Below are 19309 nucleotides of genomic sequence, written 5' to 3'. Positions count from 1 at the left end.
TTCCTGCATTGTCAGGCAGACTCTTTACCACTAGCTCCACCTGGAAAGCCCAATATCAAACATCAAAAGTGGCATTAGAGTGTGTCTTAGCTGCTCAGTTGTGCCCGACTCTTTGCAATCCCAAGGACTACAGCCTACGAGGCTCCTCTGTCCATGGGATTCTCCAGGCAAGTGTACTGGAGTGGGTTGCCATTCCCTTCTCCAGGGGGTCTTCCTGACCCAGAGATCAAACCTGGGTCTCCTGCACTGCAGGTGGGTTCTTTACCATCTCAGCCACCAAGGAAGATCTCACATCAGAGTAGACTTAAACTAGTAAATATAATACTAAGAATTTTGCATTTATCTACTGTCTCCCCCCATGTAACCAAAGATATATGTAACTAATCTTCAGAATTAGACATCAGTAATTGCCTACATTGGAATATAGAAGTGAGTCATCCAGGAAAGAGATTGTCTCACCATCAGTTATATCACGGATATGTCTTCTCTTGAATATGGTTGTAGGATGAGTTTTAATGACCCACAATCTCACTAAAGCAAACTTCAAAACATGACTTGGAACTGATTTTTCTGTTGTAGAATTACACTGTTCCTTCTGGTGACTTATTGATGCTGTCTCCATTTTGGCTACATCGAAATCCAAAGTATTTTCCTGAACCTGACCTGTTCAAGCCTGTAAGTTGTCTCTTTCCATATACATTGTCCTTGGATTTCCTCTTTATGCTAAGAATATGAATTCATAAATCAATTAGGGCTATTAGCATTAGGAAGTCATATTTCTCTCTAGTAACTAAAGCTATGAAGCACAGATTGTAATATGAGTGGTATAACATTTATAAATCAGAAAAAATTTTCAAATAAGCTTCACCAGCTTAAAAAAAAATTTTTATCTGAACCAAGCAGGACATGGCAAAGTAAATATGCTTGATTCTGATAGAAGCTTTATTTCATGTTCTTCAGGCAATTGCTTCTGTTATTGGTTTCCATGGAGTACAAAAAATAAAAATGAAGCAAATTAAAACTGTGTTCTGCTGTTTCTTAGAATTGAGGAATTACAGCGCAAAATAAAATTTTAAGAGGTCATTTAGTCCACTCTCTGCCTTTAGGTGAAACTGTCAAAAATGGCATCCAGATGTATTCATTCTACACACCAAGCTTTCTCCAACTGGGAGGGCTGTCAGTGTCTCCTTGCTAAATTTATTACCAAGGGCAATTTTATGATGGAGCCCGAGGCCTTATTATAAATATTCTTCCTCTTCTGAGGTCAATTCTGTGGTTGATTTACATTATCATTTACATTTGCCACTTAACAAAATTTCTTTTTTAAACCTTTTTATTTATTAGTTCGTGTTCCAAAAGCATAATGGTGGCTGATATTAATAACAGGTTGGAAAAAATGACCAACAACCCTGCAACTTTATTTGCAAGGATTAGCTGTACAAGATCATTTTTAGCCTAGAGAAATAAAGTTAAGCTTATTTATATAAGACTGAATTGGAAAAAAAAATGCTTTCTTCCCACAGGAACGTTGGAAAAAGGCAAATTTAGAGAAGCATGCTTTCTTGGACTGCTTCATGGCATTTGGGAGCGGGAAGTACCAGTGTCCTGGAAGGTCAGTGTGACAGCTGGGTCACATTTATCCAGAAAGTCTGCAGAAAGATGAGGGCTCAGAGGGGCAAAGCTTTGGCTTAATCTCTCTTTTCTCTATTATCGAAACTAAAGGACATCTAGGAGACCACATTCTCTTTGGTTGGCCCATCGTATTGTGTGATGTCTTTCTGGGAATGTCTGCAGTGGTTTCTGATTGGAGACCTCGTGAGAATTAAATATTACAGTTGCAGCTGCCAGATGAAAGCTGGGTTTGTCTTTCAGATGCTCAGCTTTCCTATAAGGATGATTTGAAGTGCTTTGACTTCTTTTTTAAGGATAAAGATAGTGTGCGTGTGTGCTCGGTCGTGTCCAACCCTTTGCAACCCATGGACTTAGCCCACTGGGTTCCTCTGTCCAGGAATTTTTCCAGACAAGAATACTAGAGTAGGTTGCATTTCCTTCTGCGGGGGATCTTCCTTCCCCAGGGATTGAACCGAGTCTCCTGCATCTTCTGTATTGGCAGGCAGATTCTTTATTACTGAGCCACTTGGGAAGCCAAAGATAAAGATAGAAGTATCAGTATTTCTTGACATGTCCATAACAGTGTTATGATGGACATTTGCTGGGGTTACATAACATCTTTAACTTGGAGCATCACAGCAACTTATTAGGTGGTTTTTGTTTATTGAATTAGTTTGGTTCTATAATAACCTGCCTCTGATGTCTTTTAGAGTAAAATTTAATATGGTACCCAGGCTGACTGTTCAGTGTGATGTCCTGTTCTAGTGCAAGTTACTTACTGTTTATTAAGAAGAAACCTTTTTGAACATCTCACCTGTAGCACGCCCTGTACTAAGCATTAGGAATAGAGCATGGAGAAAGATGGACATGGTCCCTGACCTTGTAAAATGTACAGCCTACATCGAATAAATACCATTTCCTCATTGGAGATGGTTCTGTTGGAGAAAAGTAGATACCTGTTTATAACGAAATCTCACTCAGTGAACATACAAATCCTTTAAAAATTCTGTATTCGAAATATTGTAGTTTTTAACCTAAGGCACTCATCTTCATTGTTTGAGCATAATTGAAAATGAAAGTGAAGTCGCTCATTCGTTTCCGACTCTTTGCGACCTCATGGACTGTAGCCTACCAGGCTCCTCCGTCCATGGAATTTTCCAGGCAAGAGTACTGGAGTGGGCTGACATTTCCTTCTCCAGGGGCTCTTCCTTGGATCTACCCAGGGACCGAACCCAGGTCTCCCGCATTGTAGGCATACGCTTTGCCGTCTGAGCTACCAGGGAAGCCCTAATTACCAATCCATATTTGTGATTATGACTTACTCAACAGCATCCATTCAACTCCTCCTTTGCTATACATTTTATAATACCAACTTGCTTTTTGTAATTGACATGTGCTCCAAAATGGTTGTAATTAGCCTTGGCCAACCATGGAAATTCTTTCTTCCTTCCTAGAAGTTGTTCTAGAAGCTGAGGGGTAAGTAAGCAGATTGGTGCCTGGTGTTTCCCTGGAGACAACTATTCATCCTTGACCTAAACTGGTCAATCAGATTGAAGGGAGAGACGTTTTTCTTCTATGCGTAGGAGAGAGGCCCCCTCTGTCCTCTCCCACTAGAACTGAACAAGCAAGCAGGTAGCTCCGGTTGTTGCCAAGAGCTAAGCTCAAGAGCAATAAGCTTTAGGATGGTATGGAGCGTGTGGACACAGAGGAGAGATATGGGAAAAGCCTGGTTCATGAGATGTCCCGTGTCACTGAATCATCAGTATTGAGGAGCTACTCCACTTACTGTTATGATAGATAATAAATATTTTTATCTTGATAAATAATATATATTACATGTAATATATGCGTGATACATGTTCACTATTTTTTAAGGCAGTTTGCGTTGGAGGTTTCATTGGTTAGACCTGAGAGCATGCTCACATGCCCGCCAAAGAAACTCCAAAGTTGAATATTATAATTGAGTGTCATATGCTGTAAGAGAATAGTATAACAAACAAAAACAATAATAACTATAAAACTCCATGAAGCTCATCCTTCCTCTAATATTAGTTTTACTTTAGAAAAGCAGTTCTTAAACCAATAACATGTTTGTTATTTTTGTCATCTACTAATATCAATGTTATGAGAGTAGGTCTTTTAAAAACATTAGCTAATGCTTTTTTCCAGTCCCTTTATATGTATATTCCTAGGTGTGCCTAAAGATTTTATTATAAGCATCTTTAAAATTGAGCAACCAGTAGTTTAAACCAAGGACTGAAATGCTTTGCCATGCAGCATATAGTGTGGGCCAGTGGTCAAGGAGTCACTGGTGACTGTGGTTTGTAGGAGAGGCTATTATGATCTTACAGTGATATCTCTTGAGGCTGGCAGACATTTGCTTGAGTTTGATAGCAATGGGTCCAATAGTGGGGCCATCACAGTTCAGCTCAATCAATAGTATATTATTTATTCAGAAACTATACGTTTTTCAATTACTGAGCTCATACTGTATGTTCTGCAGTGGGTACTGCAGAAGCTTTGGGCAAGAGTAAGACATATTCTCAGTCCTCAGGAGAGGACATCTGGAGGAGAATATCATATCGAGTTCACAAATAACTGCAAGGAACACAGGATGAGAGATGGCCAAGCATCACACTGTGGAGAGTCAAGGGAGGGTGTATCTGATCAGGGTGATCTTAGACAGTTTTCTAGGGAGAAAAGCCTTTGAAGAGTTAGATGAACTTCCGGACAGAGGAAGCGGTAAGCAAAGGGTCATTTGGTCAAGGGTATGCGGGCTAGGGGTTATGGTTTTATTAGTACTGGCCAGTAGTGACTAGAAGACAGATTGAAAAGGTACATTGGTCCAATGATATATTACAAAGATTTGGGTAGAGCAGACTCGAGTGAGACATGCCTTAGGTTATAAGGTCATGCTAGTATTCCATCTCAGAGACATGAAGTGGTGGAATCTTATTAGATTTGGAAAATGATTAGAAATGGTGATCAGCTGAGAGGGAGGATTTGAGGAGGGTGGTGGCTTTGAATCTACGTGGCTGGAAGAGATGGTAGAAATAGAGAAATTAGGAACAGGAGCAGTTTGGGGGACAAGACGTTAGGTTTTCCTTCAAAAACTTTTGAGTGCAAAGTGCGGCAAAATATATATCATATAACCAAAATCTGTAGGCTGAATATGAATGTTGAATAAATATGACTTAATTTTAAAAAACCAACTCAGCTTATTTAGTTTTCTATTAAGTTTCTGTTTTTAATAGTCCGTAATTTTTCTGTTACTTATTTTAAACAGCCAACCTATAAAACATTTAAAAAAAAAAAAAAAGCAAAAACCCAGAAAATTGTTCATGAGGGTGAATGACTTCATTTGGACAGCATGTGCCAAGAAAGATCTTTGCACTAGAAATGTAATCCCACAAAACCTTAGTATAATCCCTAGAAAATGCACCCATTCTTAGTTTGTGTGCCTCAAGCCAGTTTATTTTCTCATGTACCAAACACTCAGTGAGTCAGAGAAATTTGCCTGTGAACTAGCTGATGATCAAAGTTTGTCAAGAAAACATTGCGGCCTTGCAGCTGTCACCCCTTGGTGTTTAGGCCACCAAGCCAGAAGAGCCCCTATCCCAAGTGAACACTGAGTAAGAACTTGATGCTGCCATCAGCCGCCAACCAAAAAGCAGAATGGAAGAACTAGAGTTCCTCCTTGAAAGACAGGAGTTCAGAAAGTATATTTAGAGGATGAACCCCTGGCGAGACACGTTTCTGCAGTGGAAGGGAGTTCTTCCCAAATAAATCTCCTGCTGGAGAAGTCTAGTGATTGTGCAGAAAAACAAGCAGGAGAAAACACGTGAACTACCGGACTGTACCAGCCATCGTAGCATACAAAATGAAGAATGGACATTTTCCTGTTGAACTGTGAATTTCGATGGAGGAGTAGGATGGGGGATTTCCAGTGTCGAGGGTGTCTCTAAGAGTCGATGATCTTAGCAGAAAGGGATGTGCCTGCCATACCCACCCCTGGCATGCACATCAAAGCCAACAGTCCTGTTTGCCCTTGGTGCCCATCCCTGCAAGAGGATCCCAGGGGGCTGTGTCATTGTGCTGATTGATACGGGTTAAATTCCAGCGTAAACAATAGCTCTGATCTTTGGCAAGATTACCCTCCCCCCCTTACAAAGGCATGCCTGGATAAGAAAAGGGTGTAATAAGAGGAAGGCTGCAGTACTGGAGACCTGGAAATGAAGCTTGGACTTCTCGGGAAGAGAAACTGGGATTTCTACTTTTTGTGTGTATTTGGGTTTTTCATGTATCCTAGGGCAGGGAGTGCTAGGTCACAAAGTCATGGACTCATCTTGAACGAAAGTCACATCACTATTGGAAAATTAATTCAGACATAGGTCCAGCTGATAGGAGATTAGATTCCTGGGCCAGGAAGTTCCCCTGGAGAAGGGACAGGCAACCCACTTCAGTATTCTTGGACTTCCCTGGTTGCTCAGACAGTAAAGAATCCACCTGCAATGCAGGAGACCTGGGTTCCATCCATGGGTTGGAAAGATTCCCTGGAGGAGGGCATGGCAACTCTCTCCAGTATTCTTGCCTGGAGAATCCCCGTGGACAGAGGAGCCTGGGGCTACAGTTCATGGGGTTGCAAAGAGTCAGACACAGCTGAGTGACCAAACACATTGCTGTTATCTCTTGGGCACCTAGTATTCATATGATTATCCTTCATTCAGTAAATAGTCATCAATTTTATGCTATATGTCTGGGTAGAGTTCCAGGAGTTACCTTGGAAAACAAAATAATGGATAAAGTCCCTTTTCTCAAGGGGCTTATAGTCTAACTCAAAATACCTCAAGACACTAGAGAGATTCAAAGACACATAGCATTCCTGAATTGCTTATAATGCAGTTGGAGAGATGAGACATAGCAACATGAAAAACAAGGCTTACTTAACAGCGTAAGACGGCACTAGAGAAATGCCGGGTGATTCATCTATATCATAACTGCCATAGGAGTTCAGAGGAAGAAGCATTGAAAAAGGCTTTGTGGACTAGATGAGAATAATCAATAAACTGCACAGAAGAAAGCATACCTGCCTGAAAGATAGTGGTGTCAAATGCTGAGGGAAAAAAAAAGCTAAGCGCTCGTAGGAATGTAATGTGCCTATATGTTAGTGGTAGCAAGGCAGCTCTATATTTGGGGTTTGTGAAGCTCTGAGTACAGTTGTTTCTATGTGTTTACTATATTAATGATAATGTAATTTGTTTGGGGGTCAGGGGGGGCTTCCCTGATAGTTCAGTTGGTAAAGAATCTGGCTGCAATGTGGGAGACCCCGGTTCAATCCCTGGGTTGGGAAGATCCCCTAGAGAAAGAAATGGCAACCCACTCCAGTACTGTTGCCTGGAAAATCCCATGGATGGGAGGAGCCTGGTAGGCTACAGTTCATGGGGTCGCAAAGAGTCGGACATGATTGAGTGACTTCACTTTCACTTTCTAACCATCTCATTCTCTGTCATCCCCTTCTCCTGCCTTTAATCTTTCCCAGCATCAGAAAGTGAAAGAAAGACCCAGCATCAGGGTCTTTTTCATTGAGTCGGCTCTTCACATCAGCTGGCCAAAATATTGGAGTTTCAGCTTCAGCATCAGTCCTTTCAGTGAATATTCAGGACTGATTTCCTTTAGGATTGACTGGTTTGATCTCCTTGCAGTCCAAGGGACTCTCAAGAGTCTTCTCCAACACCACAGTTCAAAAACATCAATTCTTCGGTGCTCAGCTTTCTTTATAGTCCAACTCTCACATCCATACATGACTACTGGAAAAACCATAGCCTTGACTAGATGGACCTTTGTTGGCACAGTAATGTCTCTCTTTTTAATAAGCTATCTAGGTTGGTCATAACTTTTCTTCCAAAGAGCAAGCGTCTTTTAATTTCATGGCTGCAGTCACTATCTGCAGTGATTTTGGAGCCCAAGAAAATAAAATCTGTCACTGTTTTCATTGTTTCCCCATCTATTTGCCATGAATTGATGGGACCGGATGCCATGATTTTAGTTTTCTGAATGTTGAGCTTTAAGCCAGCTTTTTCACTCTCCTCTTTCACTTTCATCAAGAGGCTCTTTAGTTGCTCTTTGCTTTCTGGCATAAGGGTGGTGTCAGCTGCATATCTGAGGTTATTGATATTTCTCCAGGCAATCTCGATTCCAGCTTATGCTTCATCCAGCCTGGTGTTTTTCATGATGTACTCTGCATATACGTTAAATAAGCAGGTTGACAATCTACAGCCTTGATGCTGATATACTCCTGTCCCCATTTGGAACCAGTCCATTGTTCCATGTCTGGTTCTAACTGTTGCTTTTTGACCTCTTAGGGGATAGCCAATTGCCTTTGAGTAGCAGGGAACCCTAGTGGCTCTGGATTTCATGCGAAGTTGCAAATTCAATTCATTCTGGGGAATTTGTTACATAAACAAATGCATCCTCTCCACTCCAGTTGGTAAATGGAACTGAGTGAGCTGGATTTACTTATATGCTTGTTTCCATTTTCACTATGGCTGTGCATGTGTCCTGAAGGAGATGGGGAAAGGGCCAAGAGTGGGAAAAGCAGATGTGGTTACCTGCAAGACTGAGCAAGGCGGCCAGGTCCTTTATTAACTTCCAGCCACACTTCTCTCTCCTTTCTGCTTTACTGAAGAGCAGTGACTCATTCAAAGGCGCACAGAAACCATTGGCAAAATTGCAGTCATTACTTCCCCAACCATTTCATTCTGACACTTCTGTGTGGCTAAGATTTAAGTCTGTCAAGAACAGAAGCAACAAACTCCAGAGTGATTTTTGATACTTAAGCCAAAGTGCTTCCAAAATAAAACATGCTTATTTGTTCATTTCCACTCCATAAATGCCAGCAAGGACCCTCTTTTCCTTTTATTTACCAAATAGATTGCTGGCCCCTCCATGGGGCACAGAACACCTGTACAGGATTTGTATCTGTTGGAGAGAAAGAAAGGCCACTTTGGGCTGGGTATCTCCCCATCACTTTTTTTCCCCCGTGGGCTTTCTCCCCTCATTAAACTGAACTGCTGCTCTTTAATAAGTTCAGTCACTCTCTTGTTCAGAAAGAAGTTTAAATTCCTGGGAAAAGAGGACTGGAATTAAAGCTGTGCTATAGCACAGTATTGCCCATGGGTTATTTTTTTAATTTAATTTTTACTTTATATTGGAGTATGCTTGATTCACAATGTTGTGTTAATTTCAGGCTTCAGCACAGTGGTTCAGTTATCCTTCTATCCATTCTTTATCTCCCCATCATCGACTGTCTCCTTCTCGCTTGCTAATTGCCCTAATTTTCCTAGATTTTCTAGCATCCTAGATTCATGGGAGGCTGGCGTGCTTATTTCAGCCCCAGCTCTGTAGTAATGAAGCACTGTTCCCTAAACCCATCCTCACATCCCTTCCCTTTGCCCTGCCTCCCCTCCCAGTGATTGATTTTAGTCTTGCATTGTGTTTTAAGTGATACAGTTAACTACCAAGTGAAAGCTTCTATTGAGACTTCTGGGTCAGAAATAATCATTCCCTGTAGGATGTGAATAAAGAAGCACTTGGCCCCAGAAACTGTCAGCAGCTATTTTCAAACTGCAAAAGCAGGATGAAGTTGGTACCATAGAGCAGAGCAGCAGAGGTGAACTGGCTCCATCATTACATCATTGAACTGTTGGAGTGATCACTGCCTGAGGCCAGCACCAGCTCTAGATGTTTTAGGTGCATAAAGTGATACAATCCCTTCCACACAGAAACCAGCCTGTTGTGGATATTCTGTCACTTGTAACCAAAAGCATCCTGTGAGTGAAAGTCACTTGGTCATGTCCAAGTCTTTGCGACCCCATGGACCATATAGTCCATGGAAATCTCCAGGCCAGAATATTAGATTGGGTAGCCTTTCCCTTCTCCGGGGGATCTTCCCAACCCAGGGATCAAACCCAGGTATCCCACATTATAGGCAGATTCTCCCACATTGCAGCCACAAGGGAAGCTCCAAAAACATCCTAAGTAATCTATAATTTCCTTAAGAGCAAAAGCGTTCTTTCAAGATCTATTTAACTCCATGGCATATCATATTAACATATACTAACCACATGAGTTAGTAGCTTTCTAAATAGCTTGGACTTCTTAGGGGATTGAGTTTCATTTTAGGTGGGTATATCACTAAAAAAAACAAAAACAAACGTCACTTCTTAATTTTTCCTGGAGGGTCTGGAATTTAAGCTATAGCACAAGATCATTTCTTTTTGGTGAGGAGTTCATCTTAATGAAGTCAGTAGTATTCCTTTGCCCTTTTGTTGAATAAGAATGTTTAGAAAGAGGTATCAAATGTCTAGCTCACAGCTCCTACATATAAGACTTTTTCTTCTAGGAGGATCACTGTTAAAATAATCCTGGCTGCAGCTCTGAAGACCAGTGGCCTCAGAGACTGTACTCCCACTAGGATCTGATTCTTATCTCCCCAATGAAATAGAAAACAGTGTCTCAAATCAAGAAGCTCTGAGGTCCTTTGCTTTCTCTCCCTTTCCCCCATTTAGATATATCCCATTCCCTTCTCTTCTGTTTTTCACATGTTTTCTTCTTTTCCTTCTCTTCCAGTTTACTCTAATCTGAGTCTTCTCATTTTATTCTGGATTTGTTTCCACTTATTTAATATCACCATCTGTCTGCGCACTCTTCCAGATCTTGCCCACGCCATCATTCCCAATCAAAAGTTTGGTACCCCAGGCATAATGTTTCCTGTGTAGCTGAGGTATGCTTGGCCATTTTAATTTTATGTGCTAAAACTAAAAGATCTGATAAACTACAGCTTTTTAAAAAAAAAAATTTATTTATTTTAATTGGAGGCTAATTACTTTACAATATTGTAGTGATTTTTGCCATACATCGACACGAATCAACCACGGACGCACGTGTTCCCCATCCAGAACCCCCCTCCTACCTCCCTCCCTATCGCATCCCCCAAGGTAAACTATAGCTTTTAACATATTTTCCCCTTTCTGCTTGATCATGTTCCTCTGATCAATGATTCTAAAGTATGATCCGCATACCACTAGTAGCAACATTACGTGGAAACTTGTAAAAAAGTGCAAATTGGGTGGCCCATCCCCAGATCTACTAAGTCAGAAACACGGGGGGGTGGGTCCAGCAACGTGGGTTTGAACAAGCCTTCCATGTGATTCTGATGCATGCTGAAGTGTGAGAAACCCTGGTCTAAATTATTTTGCCTCCTGTCACCAAATGGTTTTCATTTTCCTGTAAGATTTCTTAAAGGGAATGAGGATGTGGGAAAAGTACTTCCCCTTTAACTTGACCAGCCCTGCTTCAATGAAGGATGCCTGTGAAAGTATGTCTGTATGCTGCCTTCTCTGAATTCCAGGGCAAGATCATTCTATTTTCATAAGCTGCAGCTGGTAGCAACTTGGAATATACTTCAGAGCCCCTGCTCCTGGCAACAGTGGCAGCTTTCCAGCCCATGCTGGTACTGCCCACAATGACTTCTAGTAGGACAAAAAGAGAGATTTTATTTTAAAAAGGAAGAGAGGGATTCAGTCTCAAAATCAAGACATCTAAAATGAAAATCATGACTTACTGCTAACCCTAGCGTTCCTTCTGTACTCCTTGTTTCTCTTCTGTGTATCACTGATTTTCTAGACTCTCAGCTCCTAGAGTCACCCTTCACCCCTCCCTCTTTTCAATGTGCTGTGTCCATTCCCACCTCTTAACCTAGGTCATCTTGCCCCAGGAGATGTCACGGTTTTCTTCTCCTCCTCCCCCATTGTCTCTTCTTTCAGTCTGTCTTACTCACCACATACAGATGAATTTTCCTTAAATAATCATCTCTAAGTTGTTACTTTCTTGTTAAAACTGGGCATCGCTGCCTACTGGCCAAACCCATCAGCCTAGAACTCCAGACTCTTCAGAATCTGACACAGATACATCTTTCTGAACGTCTAGGAACGCCCACCCTAGACAGTCTACCAGTTGTCCCCTGATGACTGTGCCCATCCCTCCTCTGATTCTTGTTCTCTCCTGGGTCTGAAATGCCCCACTCAACATGTCTACTTATCAAAGCCCGTGCTTCTCTCCAGGACTAGCTTAAGCATCACCTCCATGTGGAGTTGATCACTCCAGGCCACAGTACTCGCTCCAGCCCCCAGATCTCCATAGCCCTTTTGTCTCCACCTTTATCTCACACTGTTACCTTTCCCATCTCTCCACGTGCATTAGAGCAACGTGCTCGTCGAGTCTGGGTTTCGTAGGGGTTTGTGTGTGTTCAGTGTTCGTGTAGCTCTCCTTGAGCATTTATTTACAAATGGGGAAGACATGCAAGTACTCAGTATTTAAGGAATTTTCAACATGTTTATATTTTAATGAGCCTTATTTGTAGATGTGTAATGTTGTTCTTTGCAAGTGTAAAAAATAAATCTGTTATAAATAATATGCCTCATTACTTTCACTGTTTTGACATTAGAAGTATTAAGAAAACATTCCTAGCATGAGCATAACCCAACTTGCTTCTGAAGAGCTTTTGTAAAAATATAGATTTATGAAGCTCTCTTTCTTTGGAGTAAAAGCCTTTAATGTCACAGGTGTGTGTATGTAAGTCCCTAATATTTTAGACATCAAAACAAAATTCAGTAACAGGGTAAAAGCTTGTAAACACAAATTGCTTTTTGCCATTTCAAAAGAATTAACTTCATTTAGTGAATAACTGAGGTAGTAATTCTGCTAGAATATCCAAATATTTGGAGAAAATAAGAGTTTTAGCACATATTACTTTATTACCTGTTTTATTAACACATTTTTTTCTTTAGAATATCAGAATGTTTAGAAATGATAGCAAATGTGATATTAATATTTATACTATTTCAATACCTAATACTAATTTAATGACTGAACTAGCTTACCCCTCAATAACAAAAGAAGAAAAAATGTAAAACCTCAGTAACACACACAGTATCAGTTGGTCAAAAACCTAAATTATAGTTTTACCCTAAGGAAATTCAGTTTTATGATTTTTAAAAACATCACAGAGACTAAAATTAGTTCCAGAAATGCTTACAGGTTCCAGTGGAAAACTCTCTTAATGAGCTAATACACATTAGTTCTATTTCTAATCAAAATATACATGGTGTTTCTAAAATAGTCCAATTTGTGCTCTTAAATAGCTTATGAACTATTTCTTGTTTACATATTTGCATGATAGAGGAAGTATTCGTGGAGGGCCTCTTATGTGTGATAATGTTTAAAGAGCCGTCATTTTCACATAGAAGTATCACTTCTCAGGACAGTTTATTCACAGGATCTGCTGTACTTTCAGGGTCAAAGTACCCAGCACCAGCACCTCACACATTACGTCCCTAGGCGGGCCTGTTGCTCAGTTCCTCCTGCTCCTCTGGCTCCATCTCTCATCACCTCACCTTCTGCAGGGAGCTGAGGGCCTTCTTCCCTGAAAGAAGAGGCCCCCCGCCCCGTCAATAGTCCGCAGTCCTTACACAGTGCCTGTCCTCCAGGGACTGGAGAGGAGGGGTACCAGGCATCTTTCCCCGCGGGGCTGAGTTCAGAGAAGGGCTTCGGTCACAGCGAGCTAAACTTAGAAAGGGGCTAAAAACAGACTTCTAGGAAAATAGGATTTGTTTGGGTAAAGGAGAACCTATAAAACTTTTGTAATTCACAAATGGAGAATTAACGAGCATTTTTTCTAGCGCTGCTGGGTAGCTGCTAAAGATCGAGGAGTCACTGCTTATTCTACTGAACGCAAAATGTCAGCGCAGTGATCGTTATCCAAGTCACTTCTAGAGAGGGAGCTGAGGACTGAGAAGAATTCGCTGTTTTATGTGAGCAGGAACTTGAATGTTTCTTTTCACACGTGGGTACTCATCGCCACAGGCTTCCTAGGTGGCTCAGTGGTAAAGATTCCACCTGCCAATGCAGGAGCTGCTGGAGACACGGGTTCGATCCCTAGGTCCGGAAGATCCCCCAGGGGAGAAAGTGGCAGCTCCACTCCAGTATTCTTGCCTGGAAAATTCCATGGACAGAGGAGCCTCACAGGCTAAAGTGCATGGAGTCACAAAGAGTTTGACATGACTGAGCAACTGAGCATGCATGCAAGCGCTCATTGTCAACCTTTCTTTCCCATTAGATCTGAAGGAGCTCAGGCCTCCGTGAAACGCTTTCTTCACTGGACTTTGAAGATAATCACTCTTTTCATTATCCTACTTCTCTGGCTTCTTCTTAGATTCCTTTGCTGGTCATCCTCACTTTTCTAACCTCTAAATTTTGGACTGCCCCAGAGCTGTCTCTCAGACTTCTTATTTTTTTCTGTTTAACTTATCCCCTACATGACTTCATCCTATCTCTTGGCTTTAAATAATTGTCCAAATAGTGATGACTTTATTTATATCTCTTGCACCTCCATCCCTGACTGAATCCCCCCAAACACCAGGCTCATCCCTAGTTGTCACTCAACATCCGCTGGATGTCTCCAAGGCACCAATGAATAGGTCCAAAAGTGAGCTCTGAATGATAACTCCTCAACCTGCTCCTCCTTCAGCTTTCCCCATTGCTGTACCCTTGTATTTCTTCAGGCCAAAAACTTGGAATCACCCTTGACTCCTTTATTAAGTCTTTCACATGTGTCATGCAAACCATCAGCCTATCCTGCGAAGTATATCCAGATACTAACCATAACTCATGACTATTTCCATCATCCTCGCCCATTCAGGTCCAAGTTTTCCATGGCCTGGAAGATTATAATTGTTTCCAAATCAGTCTCCTTTCATCACCTCATATTTTATTCTCAAAGTAGCAGCCAGAATGATTTTTTTAAAACTTAAGTCAAATTTGTTCATAACTGTCTCATGGCTTTTTGTCTCACAGAAATGAAGTATTTAGCATGCCCACAAAGTTAAGATGATAACCAGTCATTCTGCAGAGAATCTGAAGAATAAACATTTGGATATATCTCTTTCTAAAAAAAATCATAATGCACAGTATTTATTATTGATAGTTACATACATTAATAATCAGCAACAATTAAACACCACTACAGTTTCCAAACAGTGTTTGTGATTGATGTTTGCTATCTTCTTCATTTCAGAGTTATACATTATGGATATATCTTAAGGGAAGCAGATATGGTGTGCCCATCATGGGCTGTTTTGAAAAGCTCATGTCCCAAGGACAAACATCATGGCCAGAAATGGACAATCTAGTTTGTTAGAAGCCTGACAAAAACTTAGTTGTGAGGAATTCTGAACCTGCAAATTAGCAAAATTGCCTTTTCTTGGAATTGCTGCTTAATTTGATCCAAATCAGTAAAGATTGAATTGTTCTATTTCATAGACATTGACACTCCTTTGGAATGAATTATCTTTAGCATTTCTAAGTTGTTGTTCAGTCTCTTAAGTCACGTCTGACTCTTTGCAACCCCATGAACTGCGGCACACCAGGCTCGTAGGTAGAATTAAATTTACATCACAAATATTTGTGAAGAACTGATGTATCCAGGTTGGTTCTAACAATACCTGGAGTGCTCCAGATTTCATTTGAAATAGAAATATAGGCAAGAAGTTTCAAGAATACCAATGGGAAATAAATCTAATTATCTGATACAAATAACATCGTTCATATTCATTCATCCACTCATGCAATCAACACACATTGAGGATAAATAAGACCTGCTTTCTGTTTTTGTAGAGGTTGTAGTCTATAAGGGGAGACAGACATGAAGAAGATTAACTGTAATAGGGTGGGATTGTAGGACAATGGTGTTAGTTGAGGGATGTTAAAAGTGCCACAGAAGCATAGAAAAGGATGGAAAGATAAGGAAATTGAATCTGCTTTATGGAGGCATCTCCTTCTGTCATCATTCATTTTATCAGTCAACATTAGGTACTAGCAGAGCTCTATGCCCTGTGCTAAGGCCCAACAATATAATCCTGGGAGAGAGATAGCTAATAAGCAATCACAATTCTGTGCAGTAGATGCAATGGCTAAAGTGTACCCAGGGAGCCATGGAATGGGCAGGAAGGGCACCTCAGCCCAGAAGCAAGCAGTCAGGGAATGCTTCCAGAGGAAACTGAGCCTCAGGGAAGAGAAGGGCTTGCAACAGATGGCATTGCCATTCAGGGAACCTCAAGTTTACAGTGTGGCAAGAGCATGGGTTTTAAGGAGCAGCTATGGGGGAGAGGAGGCTGGAGAAATAGGTAGGAGACAGGTCTTCAATTGCTGGCAGTGTTTCCTGTGGCATTTAGAAGGCAATAAGAAGCACTGGCAAATGGAATGGGCTTCCCTGGTAGCTCAGCTGGTAAAGAATCTACCTGCAGTGCAGGAGACCCCAGTTCAATTCCTAGGTCAGGAAGATCCCCTGGAGAAGGGATAGACTAGCCACTCAAGTATTCTGGGGCATCCCTGGTGGCTCAGATGGTAAAGAACCTGGGTTTGATCCCTGGGTTGGGAAGATCTCCTGGAGAAGGGAATGGCTACCCATTCTAGTGTTCTTGCCTGGAGAATCCCCATGGACAGAGGAGCCTGGCAGGCTACAGTCCATGGCCTCGCAGATAGTTGCACATGACTGAGTGACTAAACGTGTGTTTACACGTGTGTATAAAATGAGGAGATGGCAATAGATTTCTGTTTTAGAAAGTTTGCTTCAGTAGTAGGGCAAAGGACAGAGTAGAGAGAAGTGATAACTGGAAGCAGAGAAGCCAATCTGAAAGCCCAGGTGATTCAGGAACCCATGACATCAGTAAATGATGAAGACCTACACTGGGGATCAGTGGTAGGACTAGAGTTAAGGGGATAAGGAGAAGGACAGGGGACACATTAGGAAGATAAAACAAAAACCTTGGTTCCCAACAGTTCAGGAAGGGTAATGGAGAGTTGTTTCTACAATGACATATAGTTTTCTGATGTTGGACTAATCGTACTTATCAGGGGCCATTCCCTCTAAAATGGTCTGCCTCCCCTAAGGAGAGCTCAAAACAACCCACTGGGATGCCAGGAAAAGTGGCAGAATTTTATTTACACTTTTCTCAGTTTTTAAATTTCTATATATATGTGTATACAGAGTCAACAGTAAACTAGTGCAATGGTATGTATATACAATTTTTTAAAAAATATTTGTTTGGCTGTGGTAGGTCTTAGTTGCAGCATGTGGGATCTAGTTCCCAGACCAGGGTTCAAACCTGGGCCACCTACCTGGGGAGCACAGAGTCTTAGCCACTGGACCACCAGGGAAGTGCCTATAATTTATAAATAAATGAGTCTTCATATATTGTAGGATATGCACAGTATTTTCTTATCAGAGATGTATGATCAAAAAGCTTGGAGCCTGAGTGCAGGATTATAGTCAAGAAAAAAATTGGCAGTTATGGGAAATTTAAAGTGCCTCCAGAACATCTAGGCAGTAATTCCTACAGGACTGTCCTATGGAACTTTCTGTGATCATAGAAAAATTCTAAATATGTGTTGTTCAATATGGTGGCCAGTAACTACTTATGGCCATTAAGCACTTGAAATGTGGTTCATGCCACTAAGGAGCTGAAATTTCTAATTTTGATAAATTTAAATTTATTTAAATAGCCTCATGTAGCTAATAGCTACCATATTGGAAAGGACAAATCTAAAACTTAGAGGAGAGACCTGGAATCTCATTCATTAAATGCTTCCACTGGCTAAGCATTTTATACACATTTTAAAACACTGTAATTTTTCCAACTCCCTTATGAAGTAGACAGTATTAGAAAAGAGTTAAGTTTTTCTTTTCTCTGTCCTCTTAATAGTGAAGGTTTATATTGCAAGGAAGAGCACATTTTCTCTGAAATATGTGTAGTTATAGATATTCTTCAGTGTTAGTCACTCAGTCGTGTCTGACTCTTTGTGAACCCATGGAGCCCATCAGTCTTCTCTGTCCATGGGATTCTCCAGGCAAGAATACTGAAGTGGGTTGCCATGCCCTTCTCCAGGGAATCTTCCCAACTAAGGGATCAAATATGGGTCTTCTGCATTGCAGGCAGATTCTTTACCATTTGAGCCATCAGGGAAGCCCATATTCTTTACTGGAAGATATATATCCATCTTTCAATACCAAGCACCAATTTTATTTTCTTTTTCTTTCAGGTGGCTGGCTCTGTTGGAGATTCAAATATGTATTATTTTAATATTTTATTATTATGACTGTAGTCTTCTGGACCCATTGCCAAAACAGGTAAATCTTTTCAGAATTTTGAATAGCATGACTTTCAAATTTGAGATAAAGTCTAACTCCTTCATTTTAATTACTGGGTATGAGCTGGCTGATCTCCTCACTTAGGCTCATCTTAGTTCATCTCTGCAGAGTGAGAAACATTCCCTTAATTCTAAGTCAATTTTGTGGTTCCCATTATAGGATCTAATAGTAGTGTTTTCACCACTTAGTGTTAGGAGCTCCTCAATGAATTATCACTTTTAACCCTTTTCTCTGGGTAAAATAAACATGGCCTTGATGTCAGGCTTGTTTCCCTAGAAAGGCATGTCTGTGTGTCCAAAAGTGAGCCATGAGCCACGAGTCATAGCCCTTAGTCCACTTGGAAGCAATGACATAGAAGGAAATTAACCCAACAGTAGAAACAGTGAACCTCAATATGAAGACCATGACCTTTCCCCACCTCTGACCATTGGCTCTCTCAATCATTTAACTCCTCTGTGTTTCTGTAGTTCTGTTCTCTTAGACCAATGGCCGTCAAACGGGTGTGAGCATCAGGATTAGCTGAGATGGAGGGGGCTTGTTAGAACACAGAATCCTGGGCCCGAGCCCTACAGCTCCTAATGAGTAGATCTGGGAAAGGGCTTGAGAACTTGTATTTCTGATAAGTTCCGGGTGCTGCTGCTGCCACACTTTGAGGACCACTGTCCGAGGAAACGGGGAAGTCCAATTTAATTCCAGGTGTTTGGAAGTCCCTTTGAAATCTCTGGATAAACGGTGCTATTTAATTTAAACTGAGGCTAAAGCTCAGAAATTAAGGATTGCTGTCTCAGGGCTATTCACATAGCATTTTGTGCTATGATTTACTCTTGATATATTAAGGGCTAATATATGGAGGGATAAATAAAACTCCTGGGTGACATTTCAACAGAAATTCTGTAAGTGCATAAATGACACTGAAAATATTATATTGCTCACAAATATGCACATTTCAGCACTTTGCCTTGATTTCTTTTGCACTTCTATTTTGAGTACAAGCAACAGTGATAAAGAGCTCTCAAAATCCAATGATGAAAGGGAAATCAAAACACCCTTCACAAAGGTTTTCAGCTGAGTACAGTTTTGTTGGCAAAATGAAGATCCGGGCCAGGATTTGCAGGCATCAAATACTAGTTTCTGATCTTCCAAGTTAAATGTTGTGATATTGCCCAGGACTGACTCAGCATCTAACTATTTTCCCACCAGTCAGAAGACACAGGAATGCCTTTTCACATTAGAAGGATGTCAAACCATGTGACACAGAAAACTGAAGATCAGTCATTTTGACCAGATCTTAGACAGGGTTTGTTCCAGCACTTTCTTCCCTGCTAAGAATCCTAGTATTTTTATACCTTTTTTTGTTTGTTTTAAAATACATCCTATGTCTATTTTGACCCTACTAGGAAACTTTTTCAAAGAGATGTGACCTCAGTTTGTAAA

The 19309-nt window shown here is 41.0% G+C and overlaps 1 protein-coding gene across 2 annotated transcripts in view; it reads left to right on the top strand.

The window, feature by feature from the left end:
- Positions 1-19309, top strand: part of LOC133059564 (24-hydroxycholesterol 7-alpha-hydroxylase) — an 82715-nt gene that overhangs the window by 60154 nt on the left and 3252 nt on the right. For both annotated transcript variants that reach the window (XM_061146866.1, XM_061146865.1), the window contains exons 9-11: positions 580-675; positions 1524-1612; positions 17767-17854. In XM_061146866.1, the coding sequence (XP_061002849.1) occupies positions 580-675; positions 1524-1612; positions 17767-17854 (273 nt within the window). The remainder of the gene's footprint in view (positions 1-579; positions 676-1523; positions 1613-17766; positions 17855-19309) is intronic.

Source organism: Dama dama, chromosome 7, assembly GCF_033118175.1.
Source record: "Dama dama isolate Ldn47 chromosome 7, ASM3311817v1, whole genome shotgun sequence".
Lineage (NCBI taxonomy): Eukaryota > Metazoa > Chordata > Mammalia > Artiodactyla > Cervidae > Dama > Dama dama.
This window is presented reverse-complemented; position numbering and strand designations above follow the sequence as displayed.